At 52.5% G+C, this 23,698-nt stretch overlaps 1 protein-coding gene across 2 annotated transcripts in view; it reads left to right on the top strand.

Moving 5' to 3' along the window:
- Positions 1–23,698, top strand: part of Ece1 (endothelin converting enzyme 1) — a 95,759-nt gene that overhangs the window by 37,895 nt on the left and 34,166 nt on the right. Inside the window, exons 1-4 of one of the 2 annotated variants that reach the window (XM_050150718.1) lie at positions 6,091–6,196; positions 6,339–6,425; positions 12,218–12,359; positions 17,283–17,495. In XM_050150718.1, coding sequence (XP_050006675.1) covers positions 6,149–6,196; positions 6,339–6,425; positions 12,218–12,359; positions 17,283–17,495 — 490 coding nt within the window. In that variant the 5' untranslated portion in view covers positions 6,091–6,148. Of the gene's footprint in view, positions 1–6,090; positions 6,197–6,338; positions 6,426–12,217; positions 12,360–17,282; positions 17,496–23,698 lie in introns of those variants that run through there. The other variant, XM_050150727.1, reaches the window with a different exon arrangement.

The following is a 23,698-nucleotide window of genomic DNA, read 5'->3' as shown; positions in this document are numbered from 1 at the left end:
GCCACCAGAATGGTTGGTGGCCCAAAGCCAAGTCCTTTTCCCTCACCTACCAAGTTCTAGCCCTCTATTCCCACAGCTCAGATGGAGTGGCCTGTGGCCTCCAAAGAGCCCTGCCTAAGAGCTAGGCCCTGTTGTGGGGAGCAACAAGAAAAAGGGAAATGAGAGAAGATGAAGAAAATCTGAGATCAAGTTTTAGTTGTGTTAACTGGCAGGCCTCAGTTTCCAAACCTGTGAAATAGGAGTCTCAGGATTGGTTCCACAAGGTGATCATAGACATGAATAGGATAAGGGCATAAAAGAGCCTGTCGAGAGTCAGGAACTTGGTGGGGGGGGGGGTGGCCAGTTATTACATTATTACTATTACTTAGTGCTTGCTCAGACTCAAGGCCTTGGGCATGCAAGCAGGTTGCTAGCCTTAGCCAGTTACATTTATTTTTATTTATTGTTTTATAACAATAACAAATTTATAACAATAATAAATAAGAGTCTTATTTAGTCAGAATGGCCTTTTATCCCCATTCTGATACTGACATCTCTTTTCTTCCTCCCTTCTGTCCTACCTCCTCCTTCCCTCCTTCCTTCCTTGCTTGGTGTATGTGGAACAGGGTCTCTATCTTCCAGGGTGGCTTTGGATTTACTATGTAGTCAAGAATAGCCTCGAACTCCTGATCTTCCTGCCCTACCTCTTGAGTCCTGGGATTACAGGTGTGTGCTACCATACCCACTTTGTGACTGGACCCAGGGCTTCATGCTAAGCAAGCGCTCCATCTGCTGAGCTACATCCCCAGCCCTGTGTTTCATTGCAGGGATCAATTGACAGTGTGAGAACCTTGTTTTAGAAGTAACGACAGTAGCTGGGGGGGGGGGGGAGCGATCGGTCAGTAAAATGCTTGCCATCCAGTCAGGAGGACCTCCATTCAGTCCCCAGAGCCCACGTAAAAAGCCAAATGTTGGGACTGGAGAGATGGCTCAGCAGTTGAGAGCACTGGCTGCTGCTTTTGCAAAGGACCCAGGTTCAATTCCCAGCACCCATGTGGCATCTCACAACAATCTGTAACTCTTCCAGGAGATCAGACACCCTCACACAGACATACACACAGGTAAAACACCAAAGAACATAAAATAGAAATAAATTATATATATTTAAAAAAAAGCCAAGTGTAGAGGTGGGGGCTTGTTATCCCAGAGCTGGGGAGGTAGAAACAGAAGACTCCTTGGGGTTCTCTGTAACTCAGGGAGTTACAGCCAAGTGAGAGACCCTGTCTCAGTGAAAAAGGCAGCCGTGCCTGTGGGACCCCACCCGAGGTTGTCCTCTGGCCGCGGGCACACACACACACACACACACACACACACACACACACACTATCTGATAATGGTAGGAATACCACGGGTACTTGCTGTGGACTTGGCATTTCCCTGCCCCTGGAAAGTGGCAGAATGGGTTAGCAGACTGAAGTTTCAGTGAGAGCTTTCGCCAGCTCCATCTTCGTGCCTGTTGAGTGTGTACCGGGTGACACGTAGCTTCTCCCAGATCCCAGCCTGTTGCTGGCGGACAGCTGATGGGTGCTTGGCCGCGAGGGTGGCCCCCTAAGCAATGGAGGTGTAGCATGTGAAAACAGCTCAGGGTGTGGCTTCTCGGCCCAGGCGCAAAATGCCACCCTTTGCCAACTCCTGACCCATGCCAAGATTTCCTGAAGATCTCTGCCTTGGGCGAAACAACCATGAGGGTCATCTGAGTGAGGAAAGCTGTTGGGGCCCGTGGGGTTCCTGGGTACCACCAGGCCACGAGCCTTTGTCATCAGAAACATGGAAGCATCTTTGGGTCTCGCTTGTGCTCATCCCAGACCCACGATGGCCGCTGCAGGGCAGGCTTCCAGGTCGGGCACATCCTCCTCATCTGGTTTTCATCACTTTCCCCGGGGGCATTGGGGACCCCGGGCCTGCGTTCCGCAGGGAGCTGCCGTTCCCACTTCACCATTCTTGGTCTCAGCCAAGTAGTTCTGTGCGTACCAGGCCCAGATGCAGCCCAGATTTCTGGGGGGGGGATCCCCACAAAGCAGCAGTTCTGCTTTCCCAAGGGCAGGGTGTGGTGCCCATATAACCACAAATGAGGCCATTAAAGCAAGCCTTGGTTGTTCCGCCAGCCCAGGGTCTAGTCTTCCCAGGGCTTCCAGACTCAGGAGGTCCCCACCGGAAGTAGTCCTGCCTTGCACAAAGAACATAGGCCCTGGTATCCAGGGCCCGGGCTTGTGACCTGACTCTGGTACTGACTGACTTGCTATGTGGCCTGGCCTCCTTGAGACAACTTAATGAAGCCAGTATGGGTGGGTTTGCAGGAAGGTAAAAAAGCTTGTCCTAACTACCTCATGGTTCAGCCAGGGCACTGGAGGGTGAATCTTCCCCGACCCTCACTCAACTGTTTGTGAAGTGGAGATAAGGGTGTTCCCTGAGAAGGATGAAGTACTGAGTGAGACCAAAGGGACACTTAAGATATCTTAAGTGATACCCAGTAGGTGTAGGGTCTGGCCACCACCTCACCTTCCTCCCTCTATAAATGGAAAACATACCTGCTGGTGGCTGTAGGGCCTTGTCGTCTGTGGAGTACTTGGCAGGTCCAGAGAGAGGACAACCATTGCTGGATGTCCCCCACTCAGCCTTAGCACGCTCCCCACTGAGGAGAGGTGGGATAGAAAGATGTTCCACACCTCCGAGGTAGATGAAGTTTCACTTCAGGCCTCAGCTGACATTACAAAAATGGGGCGGGGGCTTTTGTGGGCTGAGAAATCCACAGCTTTTTGCAATGCTTATTTCTCTTGAGAGGTATATGAGCCTCATGTCGTCTAGTCACTAGATAGACGTCCCATTGGGATGGATGGGACATGGTTGTCCACCCACCCACCAGTAAGCACCTTTGCTCAAACATCTAGAGGCTGTAGCCCCAGACCAGGCCCCTGAGAAAACAGGCCGTGTTCTGTCTTTAGCCCACTCCTATCTTGAGATGTCTGCTCTGAGGAGGCAGCACGGGGGTTGGAGGGCCTGGGAGGACACCTCTGGACTAGATGCTGTCAGTGGTCAGGAGATTTCCCAGAAGGGGAGGTCTCTGAAATGATCTGAAGTGGGAGGAGCCATTGCTTAACCTGCCTACCCACAAGCTACTTCCCTTAGCTTCGGTTTCAGTCTGCATAAAAGGGGCCAAGGAAATACACCAAAGGGAAAGGACACCAGACCGAGAGTAGGAACTGTTACCGCTCTGCCCTCCTAGGTCCCAGGGGAGTGTTGGGGGACCAGTGCTCTTTTTCGGGGGGGGGGCTTTCCTCGGGTGATTAGCGCCTGTCACTTAATGCAGCCAAATCTCTTGGTTTTGAGGGGACCTCATTAGTCTGGATGCCTGGGAAGGTGTCTTCCTCTCCCGGAGTGAGGTAATAGGAAATCTTCCACCCAGTGAAAGAGAGGCAGATGTGTCAAGAATTTGGTTTGCTTCCATACCCCCAAGGTGGGGTTGCAGAGATGGATCAGGAGTTAAGAGCATTGACTGCTCTTGCAGAGGACCCAAGTTCAGTTTCCAGCACCCACATGGCAGCTCACACCTATCTGTGTTTCCAGTTCCAGAGACTCAGTGCCCTCTTCTGGGCACCAGTTTTCCATATGGTATACATACATATGTGCAAGCAAAACACTTACATGCATGAATTAAGAGTGTGTAAATCTTTTTTTTTTTCTCCAATGGTTTTTGAGACAAGATCTTACTGTAGCCCTGGCTGTCCTGGAACTCATTTTTTAAACCAGACTGGCCTTGAACTCGGATCCACCTGCCTCTACTTTCTGAGTGCTGGGATTAAAGGTGTGTGTCACTACACCCAGAAGCAAATCTGTTTTTTCTTTGTTTGTTTGTTTTAACATTTTACCTAACATACAAGTACATATATAAGTGCACCACATGCATGCAGTGCCTGTTGAGGCCACAAGAGGGCATCTGATCCTCGAACTGGATCAGATAGTTGTGACTGCCATGTTGGGTACTAGGAACTGAACCTGGGTTCTCTGGGAGAGCGGCAAGTGCTCTTAACCGCTGAGCCATCTCTGAAGCCCCCGTATAAATGAATCTTTAGAAAGAGATGCTTCCCCTCCACACATACCTTGCTTTCCCCAGGACCGGTGTCCCTTGGCTGTCTTTCTGTGTTCTGTGTGCTCTTAGGTAGTACATTAGACACTGAGGCTTTCGTGAGAATTCGAAGGCACCACCATTCAGTTGAAGAACTATTGTTGAGCGCCTGCTCCACGCCTGGGGATAGCAAGTCTCCCACAGGAGCCCCACTGCTGTAGGCAAAGCACAGGTTTGGGGGGGGGGAGAGCAACAGGTAGTCAGCACATAAAAACAGCGACAAAATGTTAACCGAGAGCTGGTGGGTGTATGTGGAGGTGCTCACCTTTGATCCCAGTACTGGGGATGTAGAGGCAAGAGGATCGTGAGTTCCAGGCTTGTCTAGGCCTCGTAATAAACCCCTATCTCCCAAAACAAAGCAAATGTAACAGACCGCAATCACGTCTATAAGGAAAGGAAGAGGCTTCTTTCTGTAAGAGAATGTGAGCAGCTACCTAGGGTGTTTTGGACATTTGAGCAGGTGGCATTTAGTCTGAGACTGGAGCTGCCTGTGGGAGGAGCAAAAAAGCCAGAAAAGAATGTTCCAGATGGAGGGATCAGCAGCTACAAAGGACTTGGCTGAGAAGGAGCAGCCTAGGTACTCGCAGATCTGAACAAAAGCCAGGGGAGAGATCTGGGGCCTTTGTGGGTGGTAGCTGAAGAGGATGGCCAGGGAGGGGCAGCCCTGAGCCTGGCAAAAGGTTGGGGAACACAGAGGACTTTGAAGCAAGTGTAGTGTAATGAGTATGTCGTTTACAATGGCGGGCTGACTCTGGCAGTTGAGTGGGCTGTCACAGGGAGGGTCCTAGGGATGAACTCTAGTGGCTGGCTTTGGCGGCAATCACCTTTACCTGGTTGAGCCATCTTGCTGGCCCATAAAGCCTGGGAAACCCCAGGACCCACCTTCCTCACTAACCCCTCCCCTACCTTAGACAGCCACCTCACCCCCCCCCATACACACTGGTTCACCTGTATACATGCCCAACATGTGGTGCTTTGGAGAGATGGCTCGGTGGTTAAGAACATTGGCTGCTCTTCTGGATGACCTAGGTTCAGTTCCCTGCACCCACACTGGGGCTCACAACCATCCATAACTCCAGTCCTGGGATCCAGTCCACCATTCTGACCTTCATAGTCACGGATGCGGTACACATACAAACAGACAGACAAAAAAACACTCATACACATTTTTTTTTCAAGGCAGGGTTTCTCTATGTAGCCTTGGCTGTCCTGGAATTCACTTTGTACACCGGGCTGGCCTCAAAGTCACAGAGATCTGCCTTCTTCTGTCTCCCAAGTGCTGGGATTAAAGGCATTTGCCATCACTGCCTGACTTTCATACACCTTTTAAAAAAAATAATTTATTTTTGTTTATGTGAATTGGTGTTTTGCCTGCATGGGGGGGGAGACACACAGACACACAGAGAGAGAGAGAGAGAGAGAGAGAGAGAGAGAGAGAGAGAGAGAGAGAGAGAGAGAGAGAGAGAGAGATGGGTCTTTGGAAGGCAGAAACCTCCAGAGTCACTCAGCAGTCAGGGGACTTTCTTAGATTTGTGTGAACTTCACTCAGAACTATGGCTTTAAAACTCCCGAATTAGAGGGGGAAAGGAACTGAGATGTGGGGGGGATTCCTGCCTCCATCTCCACCCCTCACTCCCACCCCCACCCTGCAAGCCTTTCTAGCTAGACGGAAGATCCCTTGTCTCAACTAAGGGCCAATGGCGAAGCAATGTGTCTTGACCCGTCTAGTCTTTGCTGACCTTGCCTCTTGGTCTCTGCCATGGGGGGGGGTCCCATTATGAATGAAGCCTCTATGGGGCCCTGTCCTGCCAGCTATGATCAGGGGCTGGGCATGTGAAGAAAGAGGTCCCCATCCTGAACGCGGAAGACCAGGGAGAGACCTGTGTCCAACAGGCCACGCCCACTTCCCAGCGGGCCCCGCCCCCGGCAGCCAGCGTGTGGAGATACCAGGGGATCCGATCCGTTCTGGGCAACTTGGGGCACAGCATGCGGAGCGTGTGGCCGCCGCTGGCCGCCGCTCTGTCCTCTCTGGGGGTGAGGCGGGTGTGATGCGCAGGGAGGGCCAGCCATCCGTGGGCTGATCTCGGGTGGCCGGGGTGGGGCGGGGCGCCGGGGCCAGCTTCCCCATTTGGCTATGGAGACGCTGAGGGAGTCCGTACTGCACTTGGCATTGCAGATGTCATCCTACAAGCGGGCCACGCTGGACGAAGAGGACCTGGTGGACTCACTCTCCGAGGGCGAGGTGTACCCCAATGGCTTACAGGTAGGAACTCTGACCTTTGCTAGTTCAGCTGTGCCCCGCCCCCACTTGGCCGGGAGGGGAAGAAGGTGGGCCGTGCACCTCGCAGCTCTGAGCCCCCCAAGAGGCGCACTCAGAGGCTGGCTTCCATCCCACCTACAGTTCCATCCTTCCCGAGATCCTCCAGGTCACAGAACAGCTGGGGTGGTGGCGATGGTGGTGGAGAACCCGCCCGGGGTATCCGGGGCCCAGCTCCCAGCACCGACAGTCTAAAGCCGTCTTAGCTTCTGCATGTCATGTCCTGCCTCCCTAGAGCCCTGTCTGTGAAGGGTGACCTCTTTATTTCTCTCTCTCCTCCCTGACTACCTTTATTAACTGGGGAAAGGAATGACCCTACCCCCATTCATTCCCCCACCTCTGCCCTTTGCCAGCTTACTCCGGAAGCCTGGTTCCTTCCTTCTAGGGTCTGCCCCTGTGGGAATTTCACAGAGACTCCACATCGTCTCCTTGCTTGACTGTCTTGCATGAGGGTTGTTGCCTGGCTCTCTCCTCTCCTCTGCCCCGGGGCAGACCTTTCTGGCCAAGCCCTCTCTGTGGGTAGGGTTTAGACATGGGTAGGTAAACTGAGTTTTGAATAGGAACACCCAGGGCAGTTCTGGGATCCGGTTCTTGAGAAATCATCCCCCAGAGGGGCCAGGACCAAGAAGATTTCTGCTGTGCGGGCCAAGGGAGGGACAGAAAAAGAGTCTTGGGTACCTTGTGAAGGACACCTAATCAAAACTTATCTCATGGAAGGAGTGTAGGCTCAGCCTGCCAGGCCTGCCTCGCTCTCCTCTGGTTAATGATGTAAGCCCCATTGGTCTCCTCTGGAGACTCCATGCTCCTTCTCCCCAGTGCCTCTGCTCACTGGGATGGCCCCCTCCCTGCAGCATCCCACACAACCTTCAGGACTTCCTCTAAGCTGTAGGATGACTTCCTCTACCTGCACTGGAAGAACCCTGGGAAGACTGACAGCTCACCTCAGGACAGTCACGCCCTGCCTGTCTGGGACCTCTTTCCTGTGGACTCCTCATGAGGGGCCAAGCAACACTCTCCCATCCGCTGTCTCTTTCAGTCTGACTTTTCCTAGAAGGTGTAGTGTGTCAGCGTGAAAGCAACTCCGAATTCACAGGGAAATAATACACTGTCTGCAGCGGTTCACTCAGATGTATGTAGATGGATAGCCTTTCCACATCAGCGGTGTGCTCATCTGAGCGCTGTTCCCCTGGAGCACAGAGAACTCTCTCTCTGTGTGTCTGTCTGTCTGTCTGTCTCTCTCTCTCTCCCTCTGAAGCCAGGGGCCTGACTGTGAATTCTGACTCCACTGGAGACTCTGCGCAAGCCATAGAGTCTCTTCCAGCCCACATCTGTAAGACAGGACAAGAGAAAATAGAGTGACCTGTGTCACTGCTAGGATCACTGTTATGTGACCCATGAGGTAAGGGCTGGTAGCCACACGGTAGCCATATCGTAGGCGCTGAAGCCGAGTGAGGCACAGGACAGGTATGAAGGCATCCTTGTGTGGGATGAACCTCAGTCTTGGTGTCTCCACAGGAAGCTGCCTGTGTAGGTGAATCTCCTGATTCTCCCTCAGAAAGGTTGCTGAGAATTTGGAGCCGTTTCTCTAGGTGCCCTGCAAGTCTTACTTCGAGCCTCCATGACATCCCCAGAGTAAACCCAAGTCAGTCCGTGCTGGGGACCAAACCTGGGGCTTCCTGTTTCTTCGGCTCCATGCCCCAGCACTCTAAGGACAAGTTTAAAGCCATGCAGCCCTGTCTGTCTGTCATCTGTCTGTCATCAGCTTTAGAAATCTAAAAGAACCTTACTCNGGCAGGTTCTAGAATCTGACATGGTCACACCTGGGGACTTCACCCCAGCTTCCTAGTATTAGAGCTGGGAGACAGGCCCAGAGGCTGCCTTGGCACACTCCCAGGGTCCTGGCTCACCTCTTTTCCCTCATGCTGGAGAGCTGCCTATTCCTTCTGGGAACACACACATTTCCTGAGACTGCGATTCCTATTAAAGGTTGATTTTTCTGAAGTCCACTCCCACAGGAGGGGTATTTAGGTGTCACCAGTCTCTCCAAGGTCAGGCCTTTAGAGGAACCTTTTGGCAGGTGATGCTCGGGCAGAGTTGGGAAGGCATCAGAGTTCTGCTCAGAACTGACCTCAGTGGCCTCAGCCGGAAGTCTACCTCATGGAAACTTTACTGGAAGTAACTTCCCCAGATGATCTCTCCACAGAGGCAGGCCCCCCCCGCGCCCCCCGTGAGGCTGAGCTGTCATGGTCCGCTTGCTCTGAAAGACTTGAGTCTGTGACAGAGAGCCTGGTCCCCCTGCCAGCCATCACGACGCTGGGCCTCTGGGCTGTGAGGAGTAGGCTCCCTGCCAGCACTTTGGCAGGCAACCCCTGTTTGCTGCTCTCTGAAGCCAGGTTGCTGGGGGCCCTTTGACTCTGAAAGCAGGCTTAGCCCAGTTCCCACCCCTGCACTGCTGGCTCTTCTCCTGGGCCCCGGGGCAGACACCCTTCCTCACCTGTAGAACTCGTTCTTGCTACAAGCCTAGGTGAGCCAGGCACTCAACTTCTGTAACCAAATATTTATCCCCGCTTCTAATAGGCTTTGTTCCCGCGCTCTGCAAACCCTGGGAACACCAGGGGCTACACACCTCTGCTTTCTCCCTCCCACCTCGAGCTCCTTCCCTCTCCCTGTTCCTCATCTCCCTCCCCTTCTCTCTTGGGAGGGCATCCCTGTCTCCCGCTCTCCTTCTGTCTCTACCTCACAGTGTCAAATAGGATGCTAAGCCTGCCAGTGGGCTGAGAGTCCAGTGACTTTAATCCGTCTCCGAGGTGTCAGCTCTGTGACTTGGACAGCGGCCACTTCCCAGTCACCTCTCCCAAAATAAATTGGGCTGCTTGCCACTAATCCAGGTGGCCATAGCGTGGTCTCCTGTGATTGACATGCCCTCGTTTCTGAAAGAAAGCATGAAAACACTCAACATAGTTCCTTGTTCTCTTTCTCATCTCATGGAGTCCTCTTCCGGACACATGTATTGGAGGCTCAGAGAAAAGGAACAGAGTCTTACCCTAAAACCACCCATACCTGTCTACCATACCACCATTTACCCAGCTTCCCCTGCTCCCAACCCAGAACTTCCAGGTGACTCTTATCCCCAGGAACTGCTCTGAATTCCCTCTGACCTCAGAGGCAAGGCTTGTCCAGAAACCTAGAAGTGCTTGGCCCAGCCTTGAAAGACAAGCAGTAAGCATGATGAAAGCTAATGGCCCTATTTTCAAATCCCGTTCACTGGTCTTACTTGGAACTGTGGCTCTTTAATTCAATTCTGAGTTAATTCTAATTTAATTCACAGTGGATGCCATCTGTTTAGATTAAACACTTAGCTTGACGTGGAGCAACGATGTCCCAGCCTTCCTGTTTTCTGGTAGGGGAGGCGGCAGGGCCTCATGGACAAGACTGCATAATCTCTCTAGAGAGATGGTTCTTGGTTTGCCCCCGTCCCCTAACCCCTCACTAGCTGTGTCTCCTCTAGAGCTCCCACTGGTACCTGTTCCTGGGAGTTCCCCTACCAGTCAACAAGACAGAACAAATGGGTGCCAGGTGCCCAAACGTCAGCTCTCAAGTGTTCCAAAGTTGCTGTCCGTTTGTTTTCTCTGCCGTCTCTTCCGTCCTCTCTCATCTCCCTGATGTCTCTGAACCTAGCTGTCTCCTCGTTCCCCTTAGTACAGCCCTTTGGTGTGCCGATGAGGTGGTTCCCCTGCTTTTCCCCAAGCTGAACAGTCTGTCCCACCAGCTCCCCAGAGTTGGCACCAAGCAGAGGAGGCCTCTTCAACCAAGGTCCCCCTGTGTTCATGCTCTCTCAACTGAGCCATGACCGTAGGGCCGGAGAGGCTACGAGATGCAAGAGGAAGGTTGGGACAAGTCCTGGAGCAGACCATCCAGGTGAAGGGCCACTGATGTCAGTGTCCCGAGGCAAGGCTGCACCTGGCTGAAGACCTTGGGGCCTCTCTGTGTACCAGAACCTGAGATAAACCTGAGTGAGGTAAGATGGCCGAGAGGTGCCGTGTGCACGCACGGGAGCACACGCCCCAGGCTGTCTCTGAGCAGGTGAGAGTACCCTGGTCAGAAGCCTGTTTGAGAAAGATGAGAGGATCTCTTCAAGCGGCCCCGCCACCACCTGGCCACCCCACTACCAGCTGGCCACCGCCATGGGGTGCACGCCTCCTGGGCGGTCACAGAGCGTCCCAGTTCTTGGTGTCCCCTTTTCAGTTTTAGAACCCAGTTTTTCTTCCATAAGAAGTCCCCATGTTCCTCTTTCTCTCTTAGCACGTAGGGGGTACCCCAGGATGACTAAGATGCCCTTCCCTAGGGTGCCCCACCTAGATCTCGTGTGCAGTGGGGGCAGCCCCTGCACAGCCGTGTGGGGAGTCAGAGAGATGGAGTCAGGTATTGCTAGGTCCCCTGGCATGCCAGGGACGTCTTAGGGACTCGTGTTGTTCCTCTTCTGTTCCCTGCGAGCATCACTCCCTCCTCCTTGTTCACCCTAAAGGGCAGGTGTAGCGACATCTCTCGCCAGTCCTGTGGAGGAAGTTCCTGTTCTTTCTCAGAGCCATGCCTTGCACCCCCGGCCGTCTTATCTCTACCTCCAACCCAGACACCACCTCCTCCAGGAAGCCTTCCATGCCCGCCCATCTGTTCGTTATCTGTCTCCCATCTTGGCTGTAAGCGGTTGATGAAAACAGAGGAATCCAGTTCTTCCCCTTTGAATCGGTGCCCAGCTGTTCGTCCAGGGTGACGTCACTGAACAGCTCCACCTTCTGGGGACTCTTCCTAGCTTTGCCCCTCCTGGCTTTTGCAGGAAGTACCTCTTGGAACAGAAGAGACTTCCCCACCCCTCACTCCCCCGGGCTGACTTTGGGTGTGAACAAGAGTGTGGGTTGAGGGTCCTGAGTGCTGTTGGCAGGCATGTCCCTCCTCGAGTACCCTGCCCCCAAGGGCCTGCCACACCCTCCACTTCCCCCCATTGTGCCTCCTTTCCTGTTTAGCCAGACGATAGGGGCCTGGCACATTTTTCTCCCTTCGAAGATCTGCCCAAACGAAGCTATTTCTTGTCTTGTCTTCCCTGACCATTTTCTGAGGCCCATGTCTCTGGCCCGTTAGTGGGCTCTGGATCTACAGACCACCTCAGATCTCAGAGCTGCCCATTCAGCTATGTGACAGGAGACCGGGACCCTCCGTTTCCTCCTTTGTAAAAAGAGAAGCAACGAGGCAGGCAGCCCTGATCGGATTAGAAAGGCTTGAGAAGCCGAATGTGTCCCCACTTGTAGGAAGCAAGAACTGTGATCAGTCATATCTTGCTCTTCTCTGGCTCTGTAGATGCGGGAGCTCCGAGGAGGGCCCAGCTGGCCGCCCTCTGAATGCCTTCGAGTCCAAACATCCTGTTCTTTTTTTGAGCTCCTTACTGGAGAAATGGGAACACTGTAGATTTTTTTCATCTACCGGTATCGGGTGTCACAGAAAACACAAGCCCTCCCGGGCTGAGCTGCTAGTTCTAACGTCTGAGTGCAAATCTAAGCTACTGACCCGGGTGGCGGTTCTGTTCCTGGATTAAGGCAGCCTCTGTGGGAACTGGCCCACCCCTGAGACAGACCGGCAGCCTGATGCCTCCCCAGGGTCTGGGCCTGCAGCAGAACCCCTTCCCCTTGGAGAAGGGGGGCTCGGGGCTCACAGTCTTGCCACCCCTCTTGTCTCCTTCCCTGCAGGTGAACTTTCGAAGCCCCCGGAGCGGCCAGAGGTGCTGGGCAGCTCGGACCTCGGTGGAGAAGCGACTGGTGGTGCTGGTGGCACTTCTGGCGGCAGGGCTGGTGGCCTGCCTGGCAGCCCTGGGTATCCAGTACCGGACAAGTAGGTGCATCTATTATTTTTGGTAGGCGTAACCATCCTTTCTGCCTGTCACTCGGTGCAAGGTGGGGTCTTTCTGTTCAAGCTGGGATTGACCTCCAAAGCCAAGGAGACAGATGCCTAGGGGCTCGGGGTGCAAACAAGTGGGTGGAAGGGGTACTGTAAAGGTTTTGAAGTCAGAAGGACAAGTTTGGGTGTGATGGCTCCTGCCTATAATCTCGACACCTTGGTAGGCTGAGGCAGGTGGATAAGGATTTTAAGGTTAGCCTGGACCATTTAGTGAGTTCAAAGCCTTTCTAGGCTACATTAGACCCTGCCTCAAGGCCACACAATGAAAAGGGCGTGTGCTCACACCCTGGTCCAGCAACTTAATGGCTGAACAAACCTCTTCATTTCCAAAATTACGTGGGTATTTTTTTCCTTCTTCTCTAAATGGGGCGGAGGGATGCCAGTTTGAGGGATGACTCTGATGACGTGTATCTGGTGTCCCTGAGGACTTTTTCAGTTAGCTTTGGCTCTGTGACTTCCTGCCATTCCTAGTCTCAGTAGAAGGTCAGTCATGGCTTCTGTTTACCGGTGCTTCCCCTGGACCCTCTCCTCACACGCGCAACCTATTTCCTCCTCCCAGGTGAGGTGTGGCGGAGGCACCAAGACCAACTCAGCCAAGGCTGCAGGCCAGGGGTATTGAGTGGGGAGCCTGGGTTTGCTTGCCAGTTTCCAGGTTTCAGAGTAATCCAGAGCCAGGGCCCCACCTCTCTTTGTAATCGCAGTGTACTCCAGGGCAGGCAGCTTCTTCGGAAAGGCCCCGGGGCCTTTGTGTGTCTCTGTGCACACATGACTCTCCTCCACACTGAATGGGCACATGCTGGCTCCTCCTGACCTGTCATGGTGGGGCCCCCTGACCCCTCCGTCATGCTGGTGTCAAGGTTGGAGTCTGGTTCTCTCTGTCAGCCAAGTGGATACAGCTGCTGCCTCCCTGCTAGGTTAGCACTGAAGGATCTGGGAAGAATGAATCCACATTAAAATCAAGTCTAGGGTCTTCCGTTCTCCCACCCCCACCTTTCTACTATTTTTGTCAGAGAAATCCAAGGAGGGCTTTGTTTGGGGTCCCACCCACCATGGGAGAGGGTGCATTTGGATTCTTAAATAGAGGGCTGGGACTTCATTCATATGCCCCTCCTGTGTGGGGCACATAGTCATTAATTCATTCATTCCTCAAACATTTCACGAGTGCTCACTCTGTGACTAGCCCAAGTATCTACAAGGTGCTTCAGAAATAATTGCTTGATTGTTTAACTGACTCACTAATGGTTTGTAGAGTTAGTTTTCCAAACGTGCCTGGCTCAGAGGTGCTGAATTCAGACTTTGCTGATTAAGTCCTTATTTCTGGCCCTCTAGCCCTGTGCTCAGCATAGTGTCTGCAGCCACGGGTGTGTCGAAACTGAGTAAATGGCTGGGTGGACAAAGGTGCATAAAGAGAGTGCGTGTGTGTGCGCATGTGTGTGACTGTGGAGGTCTGTGTATGAGTGTGTGAAAACTAGAGCACTCTGCAGCTACCCCATCCTGAGACAGCTTCAGTTCAGAGCATCCCCGCCGTCGTGGTGGGTCCCTCTGACCCCGCTATCAGGGTGGGCCCAGAACTGTCTGCTCACTCTTGGCCCAGAAATGACAAGCAGGCTGGACCTCAGCAAGTATGCTGCCCTGGGACTCCCCTTGGGAACCCCAACATGTTTCTTCAGTACTCAAAGAGAGCTCCCAAAGGACAACTCCTAAATAAGAAGCATGGTGGGGCTGACAGGATGACTCAATGGGTAGAGTGCTTGCTACCAAGCCCGACAGCCTGAGTTTGGTACCCAGACCTCACGTAGCTGTTGTTGTGCCAGGTGGGGCTCCTGGGGAGGAGTCTAGTGTCCTCCTCGGTGCATTCCTCTCTCTGCCTCCAAGCCTGGACCTCTCTCGCCTTAGGGTGGAACCGGGCTAAGGCTCAGGAAATCTGTGCAGCACCTGAGAAAGCAGCAGCCACCTCGTGGCTTGGCAGAACCTCATTGTACATCAACAGGCCCTGACTTTGGCCACATCTGAGCAAACAGCCAGGCCAGGCAAAGCAGCTCCTCAGACGATTCTGGAAGCCTAACCTCTCTGCAGTGTCTGGGCCCCTGAGGACATTCTGACCCATTTCCCTGCTTCGGAAGCCTCCTTTCCAGAGACTTGGAGCCGCTTTCCAAATGGCAACAAAACCAACGCAAGGTTCTTCTGGGAATTTTTTTAAAAAATACTTTTAATTTTTTATCTATTTTATTTATCTGTCTGAGCATTTTGCCTATGTGTTTGCACACCTCATGCATGCTTGGTACCTGCAGAGGTCAGAAGCAGATACTGGAAATTAGAATCCAGAGTTACAGACAGTTGGGAGCTGCCTTGTGGGTGCTGGAAACTGAACCCGGGTTCTTTGGAAGGGGAGCAGATGTTCTTTAGCCACCAATCCATCTCTTTATTGGGAAGTTTTGTTGTTGGTTTTTTGATTGTGGAGTGTGTGTGTGTGTGTGTGTGTGTGTGCGCGCGTGCGCACGCGCATGTGTGTGTGTGTGTGTTTGAAGAGGCCAGGCAACCCTTGGATGTCATCCTTAGGGACACCATTCGTCATGATAGTGACCCTCGCTAGCCTGGAGCTCACCTGTTATGCTTGACCAGCTTGCCAACAAACCCATGGGTGCTCATGTCTCCAGCACCTGGCATTGGGATTGCAAGTGTGTGCCGTCACTCCTGGCATTTGTACGTGGGTTCTGGAGTTACTGACTAACCTGGTTCCCTAACCCTGTTCCGCAGAGCACTTTAAAGCATCTTGAGGGCCAGATAGATGACTAAGTGGGTAAAGGCACTTGCTGTCAACCTGATGACCTGAGTTTAATCCCCAGAGCCTACATGGTAGGCAGAGGAGAGCCCTGGTGCCTGGAACTTATCCTCTGACCTCCGTGCGCTTGTTGTGGCACGCAATCTCACAGTACACTCACACATACACACATTCACACGTGAGCTTACACACATTCTCACACAATAAATATGTGGGGTTTTGTTTTTTTTTTTTGATTTTCGAGACAGGGTTTCTCTGTGGCTTTGGAGCCTGTCCTGACACTAGCTCTGTAGACCAGGCTGGTCTCGAACTCACAGAGATCCGCCTGCCTCTGCCTCCCGAGTGCTGGGATTAAAGGCCTGTGCCACCATCACCCGGCCTAAATATGTGTTTTTAAAGAATTAAAGCACCTTGGATGGCCTGGAGGCCAGGTGCTGTCCGATGAGTAAATTCGTCTGAGCTGGTTTCTGCCTTCTCAGCTGGTTGTGTGTGTCCCAAAAGAAAGGAATATTTGTCTCCTCTCCAGCAGGTGACCAGGTCTTCAAACACTTTCATTCAGTAGGTCATTTTATTCACGCCACAAATATCCACTGAACAGCAGCGGATGCCCAGCATGGGGCTGGACAAAGGCTGTGTGAGAACAAAGTTCATACCCTTGCCGGGAGGTCAATAGGGATGTGGCTGCGGTGTAGCACAGTCCATGGAGGGACGGCAGGTGCCCAAGACAGGAAGGAGCACAGCACAAAACGGCCTGAAAAGGTTTCTGAGGAACAGCGAACTTAGATGAGAGGACCCCAAATATCAGTTGATCAGATGGGGACCCCCAAACCATTCATTAGTCGGTTAGATAGACGTTAAGTTCCTGATGGACCAGGGATGTTTGGGTTTTTTGTTGTTGTTGTTTCAGTTTCTCAAGACAGTTTCTCTGTGTAGCCTTGGCTGATCTAGGTAGCCCTGGCTATCCTGGACCTCACTCTGTAGACCAGGCTGGCCCGCCTGCCTCTGCTTCCCAAGTGCTGGGATTAAAGGCGTGCGTCACCTGCGTCACCAACGTCACCACCGCTCGACTTCTCATGTTGTTGTCTTCTGGGCATTCCCAGCCTGGATCTTGTCAGGCTAGACTTCCTGCAGTTGGCTGAGTGAAACAATGGGTATTATTTTGCCAGTACGAAGTTATGCCATAATAGCGAATAGCTCTTTTCAAACGCACACACGCTCCCTTTCCCCTCAAGTGCTTGTCTTCCTCGTGGCCGGGAACTGGAGTGTGCGACTCTGATGATCTGAGTATTACTGTAAGTGACACTGTCACCCCTGCCACAGAACGCCTCTCCATGGGCTGTGACTCGGTGGTAGAACACGTATCTACCATGTGCAAGGAAGGCCCTGCCCTTGAAGATTCTATTCAACTCGGATGCCCATAGCGCAATAATTTTGTTTTGTTTTTTGTTTTTGTTTTGAGGTAGGGTCTCATACACCTCAGACTGGCTTCCCACAACTCTTTGTAGCTGAGGGTGACTTTGAACTACTGATCCTCTTGCCTCTACCTCCCAAATGTTAGGATGAAAGTCTTGTGCCACCATGTTCTGTTTTATGTGGTACTGGGGACTGAACCCAGGGTTCTACTAACTGAGCTACATTTTCTGCCCTAATTGTTTGCATGCATGTGTGTGTTTGTTTGTGCATGTGTGTATGTATACATGTGTGCATATGTATGGTATACGAACGCACATGCACATACAGAGAGAGAACCTGGAAGACATTCATTGTTAATTGTATTGAAAGGTCAAATGTATTTGTTGGCATCAAGATCAAAAGTCTTTGTGGAGAAAAGATTGCTAAGAGAAAATCGGCTTAGCTCCGAGCTCTTTGAAACCACGGAAGGGAGTTTACTCAGCTAACAGAGGTTTTATTCTAAGCGCCAAGAGACGCTAAATCTGCCGAGTTTGTATCTCATAGGGGATCTAGTAGCTGCCCAGTTAGGTCCGGACCTGGAGGGGCTTATAGCCCCTGGGACCCTGGGCTCCAGGTTACCCGCACTGCTCACCTCTCCTTGGCCTCTTGTCCTTGACCCGCAGGAACACCCCCAGTATGTCTGAGTGAGGCCTGCGTCTCAGTGACCAGCTCCATCCTAAACTCCATGGACCCCACGGTAGACCCCTGCCAGGACTTCTTCAGCTACGCCTGTGGGGGCTGGATCAAGGCCAACCCCGTGCCTGATGGACATTCACGCTGGGGGACTTTCAGCAACCTCTGGGAACACAATCAAGCCATCATCAAGCATCTGCTGGGTAAGAACCAGGGGGACCAGCGATGGGGCTGAGGAGGGCGATGTCCCTCGCCGTGCGAGCCTGAGTGAGCTGGTTAATGCTGAGCTTTAGTCTCTTCGTCTGACGTGAGATCAGTCGCAAGCACAGTTCGCAGCACTGAGAGCGTGTGTGTGAGGCCGCTGGCACTGAGCAGGCACACACAGCTTCTCACCAAAGCTTTCAAGGCACAGCACAGCGCCTGGCTCGCACTAGCTCTGAGCTCTTTGAAATGGACTGAGTCTGCAGTGTTGTGAGTGAAAGGAATGGAGGCGAGACGCTCCAGATCAGACTACATTTTGATCAGTGGTGGTGTCCCAGAGGGCGGGGCATATAGCTCAGTTGCTAGAATGTTTGCCTGGCAAGCACAGGGCCACGGGGTTCAATCCCCAGCTCATGTTGAACCTGGTGTGGCATCTGCACATGCCTGCAATCCCAGCACTCGGGAGGTGAGGCGGGGAGATCTTAAGTTCAATTTAAAGTCAACCTAGGGGCTGCAGAGATGGCTCAGCAGTTAAGAGCACTGACGGTTCTTCCAGAGGTCCCAGGTTCAATTCCCAGTGCCTGAATGGCAGTTCACACCTGTCTGTAACCCCCAAAATCTGATACCCTCACACAGACATACATGCAGGCAAAACATCTATGCACATAAAATAAAAATAAGTAAATTAAAGTCAATCTGGACTTCATGCATGAGACCCTGTCTCAAAAAGAAAAAAACAGGAAAAAATGTATACTGACAGATGATCAGAGTTCGTCACTCCATCGGTAAGAGTTCCCTGGGCTGCTGGCTGTCATCAGCCTTGAAGGACACCTGACTATCCAAAGTCCCTTTGACCATGGAGTCCATGGTTAGACCCCAGGTCCGTGTTGTTTGTGCTATCTTCTGGATTAATATATAAGACCGTGCCCACCCACTGCCTCCTCTCCCAGGAGTCCCACTGTGTGTTAGACCACATGCGTTGACCTCAAGCAATCCTTTCCATCTATGTCTCTTGCTGACCTCTGCCCTCTTGAGGGGGAGAGGGCTCCCCAAACTGGGGAAGGGCCAGGTAGTGAAACATCTATTACTCCACGTGTCAGTGACACAGTTTAGCCTTATGAAAACTTAACTGTGTCTTGGCAGTTGTTCGGATTTTTGAGACAGGGTCTCCCTGTATACTCCGGACTGCCCTTGGATTTGAAACAATCCTCCGGTCTTCACCTCCCAGGGCTGGGATGACGAGTGAGCCACCACACCCGGCTTGTCTTCAACGTACTGAGGAGTAGGTGACACAGAAGGAGCTGCTTAAAAGAGGACAGGTCCTCTCCAAGCTACGAAAGTCCTCTCAGGAGATAGGGAATGATTCCGATTTAACAGCTGGTTTTTAGGCAGCCATGTCCTTCAGACACAAGTAGGTTAAGGACACTTTCCCTTTCTTTCCCACCCCCAGCCTCAGACCAGGGCTGTTGTTGCCAAGCTGCCTACCCAGCCTCTCCCCCACCATCCCCAGCAGCTCCTCAGGTCACAGGACCCCTCAGGCCATCGCTTTACCCACTAAGTTGTCAGGGTTCACAGGGCGTGACCTCCAGTTCTGGGCTATGACTTTCTATCCACTTTGCCCCTCGGGGTCAAGTCGATGGACGGGATCTGCCCTGTGCAGTGTTAAGACCTGGGGAACAGCAGGGCCTGGTGGTATTGGGACCACACTGTAGAGTTCTGAAGCCAGGTATGCTCCCTGCAGACCAGGCTGGCGGCTCACGCAGGGCTCTAATCTATGCCACAGTTCCAAACCCCCTGAAACATGGCTCTCAGTGCCATTAGACAGGGAAGGCCACGGTGAGTATTGCCCTTCATGCAGCAGTTCAGAGGCAGAACATGGGGCCTGCATGGCCTTGAAGTGCTCAGCAAAGCATAGCTTTGTGTGAATTCCAAATAGATTCTTGCCTAGTGAACTGCATGACTGTAGAGGGGGCTCCAGGTTCTTGACTCCTCCATAGCATGGAATCTCACACAGATCACTGGTAAGGATGTGGCGAGGGATCAGAGGACGGCAAAATCCTAAACTGTCTTATTTCTCAGCGTGATGTGGTCCAGTTATCAGGGAAGGTGGTCCTGGGTGTTTCTGTAAGGTGCCAAGTTTTTAATTGTTTTTTTGCGATGCATCTGCAGAGGTCCAGGCCTGTGACTCTGTTGCAAATGACACTCAGAGGCAAAAATGGGTTTCTTAGGAAATGGTGGAGCTAGGGGTTCAGACTGAGAGCCGTGGAGACTCAGTCTGTGCTGTCTCATTCCTGGCTCTCTTTAAACCACATCTACTCTGGAGAGGCCTGGTTTTGCTTGGGAGTGAGGCCTGTGGCAAGCCCTGGGTCCCACATCACTGAGGACACCCACACCCACATACACACTCCCAAGGCATGTCCTAGGGTCACCTTCCCCAGCCAAGTGGCTCTTCAGCTATGCCTTAGGTACCTGGGAACCTCCAAAGGAGCAGCCAGTTTCAGCTTCGCTAAGACAAAGGGTCGGCCCTCAGGCCTCAGGAGGAGCCAGGGCTAACAGCTGGCAGGCACTGGAACACGGGTTGCTTAGCACCTCCAGGGTAACCAGGGGCCGGCTCTCGGGAGCTAGGGAGACAAAGTGAGGCATTTGGAGTGTCAAGTGAGGAGTGTGCTCCTGGCCCAATAGCGCTGGTCTTAGCATGAACATGAAGTGTAGCCTTGACCAGACCATGTCTTCTGAAGGAGCCATGCCTTCCTTTCTCCCTCCTTCCCTCAGGGTCCCTGGCGCATGCTAGCCTTGAGTTCAGTAGGAAGCCAAGGATGATTTTCAGTTTCTTAGCCTCCCTGTTCACTTCCTAAGTGCTGGGATTACTGGGACTGGCTTCTGTCAGCCCTTAGACTTGGCCATGCCTTTGGCTTTAGCTCATACTATTTCACCATCTAGACAGCCTGCCCCACAAACCCACCAGACTGATAGCTGTCTTGTACAGTGTTGTGTTTGTTTGGGGGTGTGTGTGTGTGTGCTTGCCTGTGCACATCTGTGTTCAGGCCAGATGTCAAGACTGAATATCTTTCTCAGTTACTCCTCTACCTTACGTTTTTGAAACAGGGTCTCTTCCTGAAACTAGACCTCACTCTTAGTGCTAGACTGGTTGACCAGCGAGGCCTGGAGTTTTCCTGTCTCCATCCCCCAGCTTTGGGGTGACAAGCCTGTGCTGCCACACCCAGCCTCTATGTGTTGCTGGCGTTCCAGACTTAGATCCTCATGTTTCTAGGACACTGAGCCATCTCCTAAGTCCTTTTAAACTCTCTTAAGCCTATTTGCCTGTTATGTCTTCTATCAAAGGGCCTCCTGGGGCCTGCACCACACTGACGGCTGTACCTTTCAGACTGACAACATCTTATAAGATGAGAACATAAAGCTGGGCATGATGCTGCATTCCTCGAATCCTGGCATTCTGGAGGCAGAGGTGGGAAGATCAGGAATTCAGGGCCATCCTTTGCTATATATTGAGTTCAAGGTCAGCCTGGGTTAGGAGACCCAGACTCAAAAGCAAAACAAGGATAGATACTTAAAATATTTATCACAGATTTGTTGTGACGATTGAAGCCGCACAGACGCCGTAAAGAACAATCGGCTGTCGAGACTAGGGAGGCAGCTCAGGGGGAGAGTGCTGGCCCGGCATACACAAGCCCCTGGGTCCACCCCCAATACCAGGGCTAAGGGGGGGAGGGCAGTGCATGGGCGGGGGTAGGAGGGAGATAGTTATCTCCCTTCCTCTCCTATATCCCTGATACCAGCGCACTCTGAGAGCACAGAACATTCCAGCCTCATGATGAGTGCATGTTGGTGACTTGGCACGGATTCTATCATCTCGTTTTCATTTTGGTTATGTTTTCCCAATGCTTACTGTCTCACTCGGTTTCCTCTTCCTGTCCTCTGTTTGCTGTGCAAAGGCTTCCCCTGGTGTAGTGTCTGCAGCAGTTGGCGGACTTTCATTGCAGAATGGTTTTGGTGGATTTGATGATTCAGGCGGAGAGGTGGGTGCGGACTTCTCGGGGGTGGGCGAGCAGTGGATAGTCTGTCTTCTGGCCTGATTTTTCAGCATACTGACTGGCAAGAAGGAACAAGCAAACAGAAAGACTGGGGCGCCCGTCCTGGCCTCAGCCACTTACGTGACGTAGGACGAGTTCCCAGTTATTTGGCTCTAGATTGGGTGTGATCCAAGTAAGAGCCACTTGTGGGAAGTGTTATGACTAGTTGCACACATGGCCACACCCACGTGCAAAGAGGCAGTCCGCTTTCTCAGGGAGACTTAAGAATGCCTGGGTTCAAATTCCAGGAGGCTCATTAATGGATTAGCCTTTGTTGGCAGGCTCCCTCACCTTCCTGGCCTCCTTTTCCTTCCCTTTGGCTGATAACATCACATCCATCCCTCTGTGTCGTGTGGTGATGAGACACAGGCCTGGCCCAGCCTGCCCTCGGCACCAGGAAATACCCACGGTATTGTCACAAAGAGCTGGCCTCCTCTTTATCAGTCCCTCTTCTCCCCTCCAGTATGGAGCTCTTGAGGCCTGGAGCTGTCTGAACTGAGTCTGTGGTGTTATCTAAAACAAACACTGGCCTTGCCCTGATGGAGACTCCAGGCCCCACATGCTTCTGCCGAGACAATGCCGTGGTAGCCGGGGAGACCGTGGAATTCACAGGCACCCTGTTCCTGCAGCCCACCTCGACCCCCTGCCTGCCTGGCTGCCTGGGCGTTTGCTTCCTAAGCCCAGCACTGATACGAGAAAGGGATCCAAGAAAAACTCCCAGAGGAAAGAGAGGGCCAATTAAACAGTGTGCTGTCTTTCCTCTCTGGGACTTTGGGGAAGTGGCTGTGGAAGTTTCTGGAACATGGGGTCCCTGGAAGGAAGTACCTAGGCAATTGGAAACTCTGTTGTCTGGCCCCATGCTGCCAAACGATTTCCACCCCACTGGAGCCCTGGAGGTCTCCTTTCTCCCTGATTTCTCCTGCCCAAGAAGTCGAGCCCACTGCTCAGTCTTTCCTTTGACGTCCCAAGAGCTTCCCACCCTGCCTCTGCCACCCTCTGACCCAAGACCTACCTTTGTTATCTGGTCTAGGGAAGTACCTCTCATGCAACCATCATTTGTCTTCTCCCACAGGTGTGTGTGTGTGTGTGTGTGTGTGTGTGTGTGTGTGTGTGTGTGTGTATGTCTGCATTTGGAGGCCAGAGAGCAAGGGCAGGTGTTTTCCTCCATTGCTCTCTACCGTTTTTGTTTTGTTTTGTTTTGATGGGATCCTCTCACTGAGCCTGGAGCTCACTGATTCAGCTAAATTGACTGACCCATGAGCTCCAGGAATCCACCTGGGTCTCCGTGTCCCCACCCTCCAGCCTTGGGGTTACAAGTGTGTGCAGCTATACCCAGCTCTTACGTGGGTTCTGGGGATCTAAACCCAGGTCCACCTGCTTGCATAGCGCACTTTACCAACCAAGCCAATCCCCCAGCTCGATATGGCCAACTGGATTCAGTTCGGGTCCCTCTGGAGCTTGCAAAGTGGTAGTTGCTCCCGAATGAGGAGTGAGGAGAAGAGGAGGCCGCTGAGCCTCAGGCTGACCCTGAACTTCTGCCCCACCCAGGTCTTCATGGGCACACAGGTGAGATACAGCGGGCAGAGATATGAATGCCCATCCCCCATTGTGCCCACACTTCCTGCCTACCTTCCTCTTTTGATAGATCTCAACCTGTCACTGGCCTTATTGTAGGGGATGGGGGGCCCCTTGGAGTCAGTACAGGGCATACCCAGACAGCAGTTTCTCAGCAGAAAGGAGATTTATTACCCAGGGGTAGGGGGCTGCCTCTGGATCAGACAAAAGCAGGCAGCAAGGAGTAGCAGCAGGTGGTTTTTGTTTGTTTGGGTTTTTGCAGGAGTGACTTTTCTCTTAAGGAGAAAAGGGGAAGTCTCTGCTAGAGGGAGTTGGAAAGTCCTAATCAGACAGGTCAGCCAGTGTAGCCAAATAATGAAGTTTGATAGTTGGACCTTGGTGTTTAGTCTCAGGAAGGAGTCAGAGGCCAAATAAGGGATTGGGCCTTGGGGGCTAACTTTAGGAGTGCAATCTAATGGTTCAGCAAGGGAGGTGGCAAGACCTGCCAGGGCCATAGTGCCGTGTTTGCCGTGCTCGGGCCTGCTAGAGTCTTACCACCC

The sequence above is a fragment of the Alexandromys fortis genome, unplaced genomic scaffold (assembly GCF_014885135.2).
Source record: "Alexandromys fortis isolate MF-2015 unplaced genomic scaffold, M_Fortis_MF-2015_v1.1 scaffold_26, whole genome shotgun sequence".
Lineage (NCBI taxonomy): Eukaryota > Metazoa > Chordata > Mammalia > Rodentia > Cricetidae > Alexandromys > Alexandromys fortis.
The sequence above is the reverse complement of the archived record's forward strand: the minus strand, read 5'-3'. Positions and strand labels throughout refer to the sequence as shown.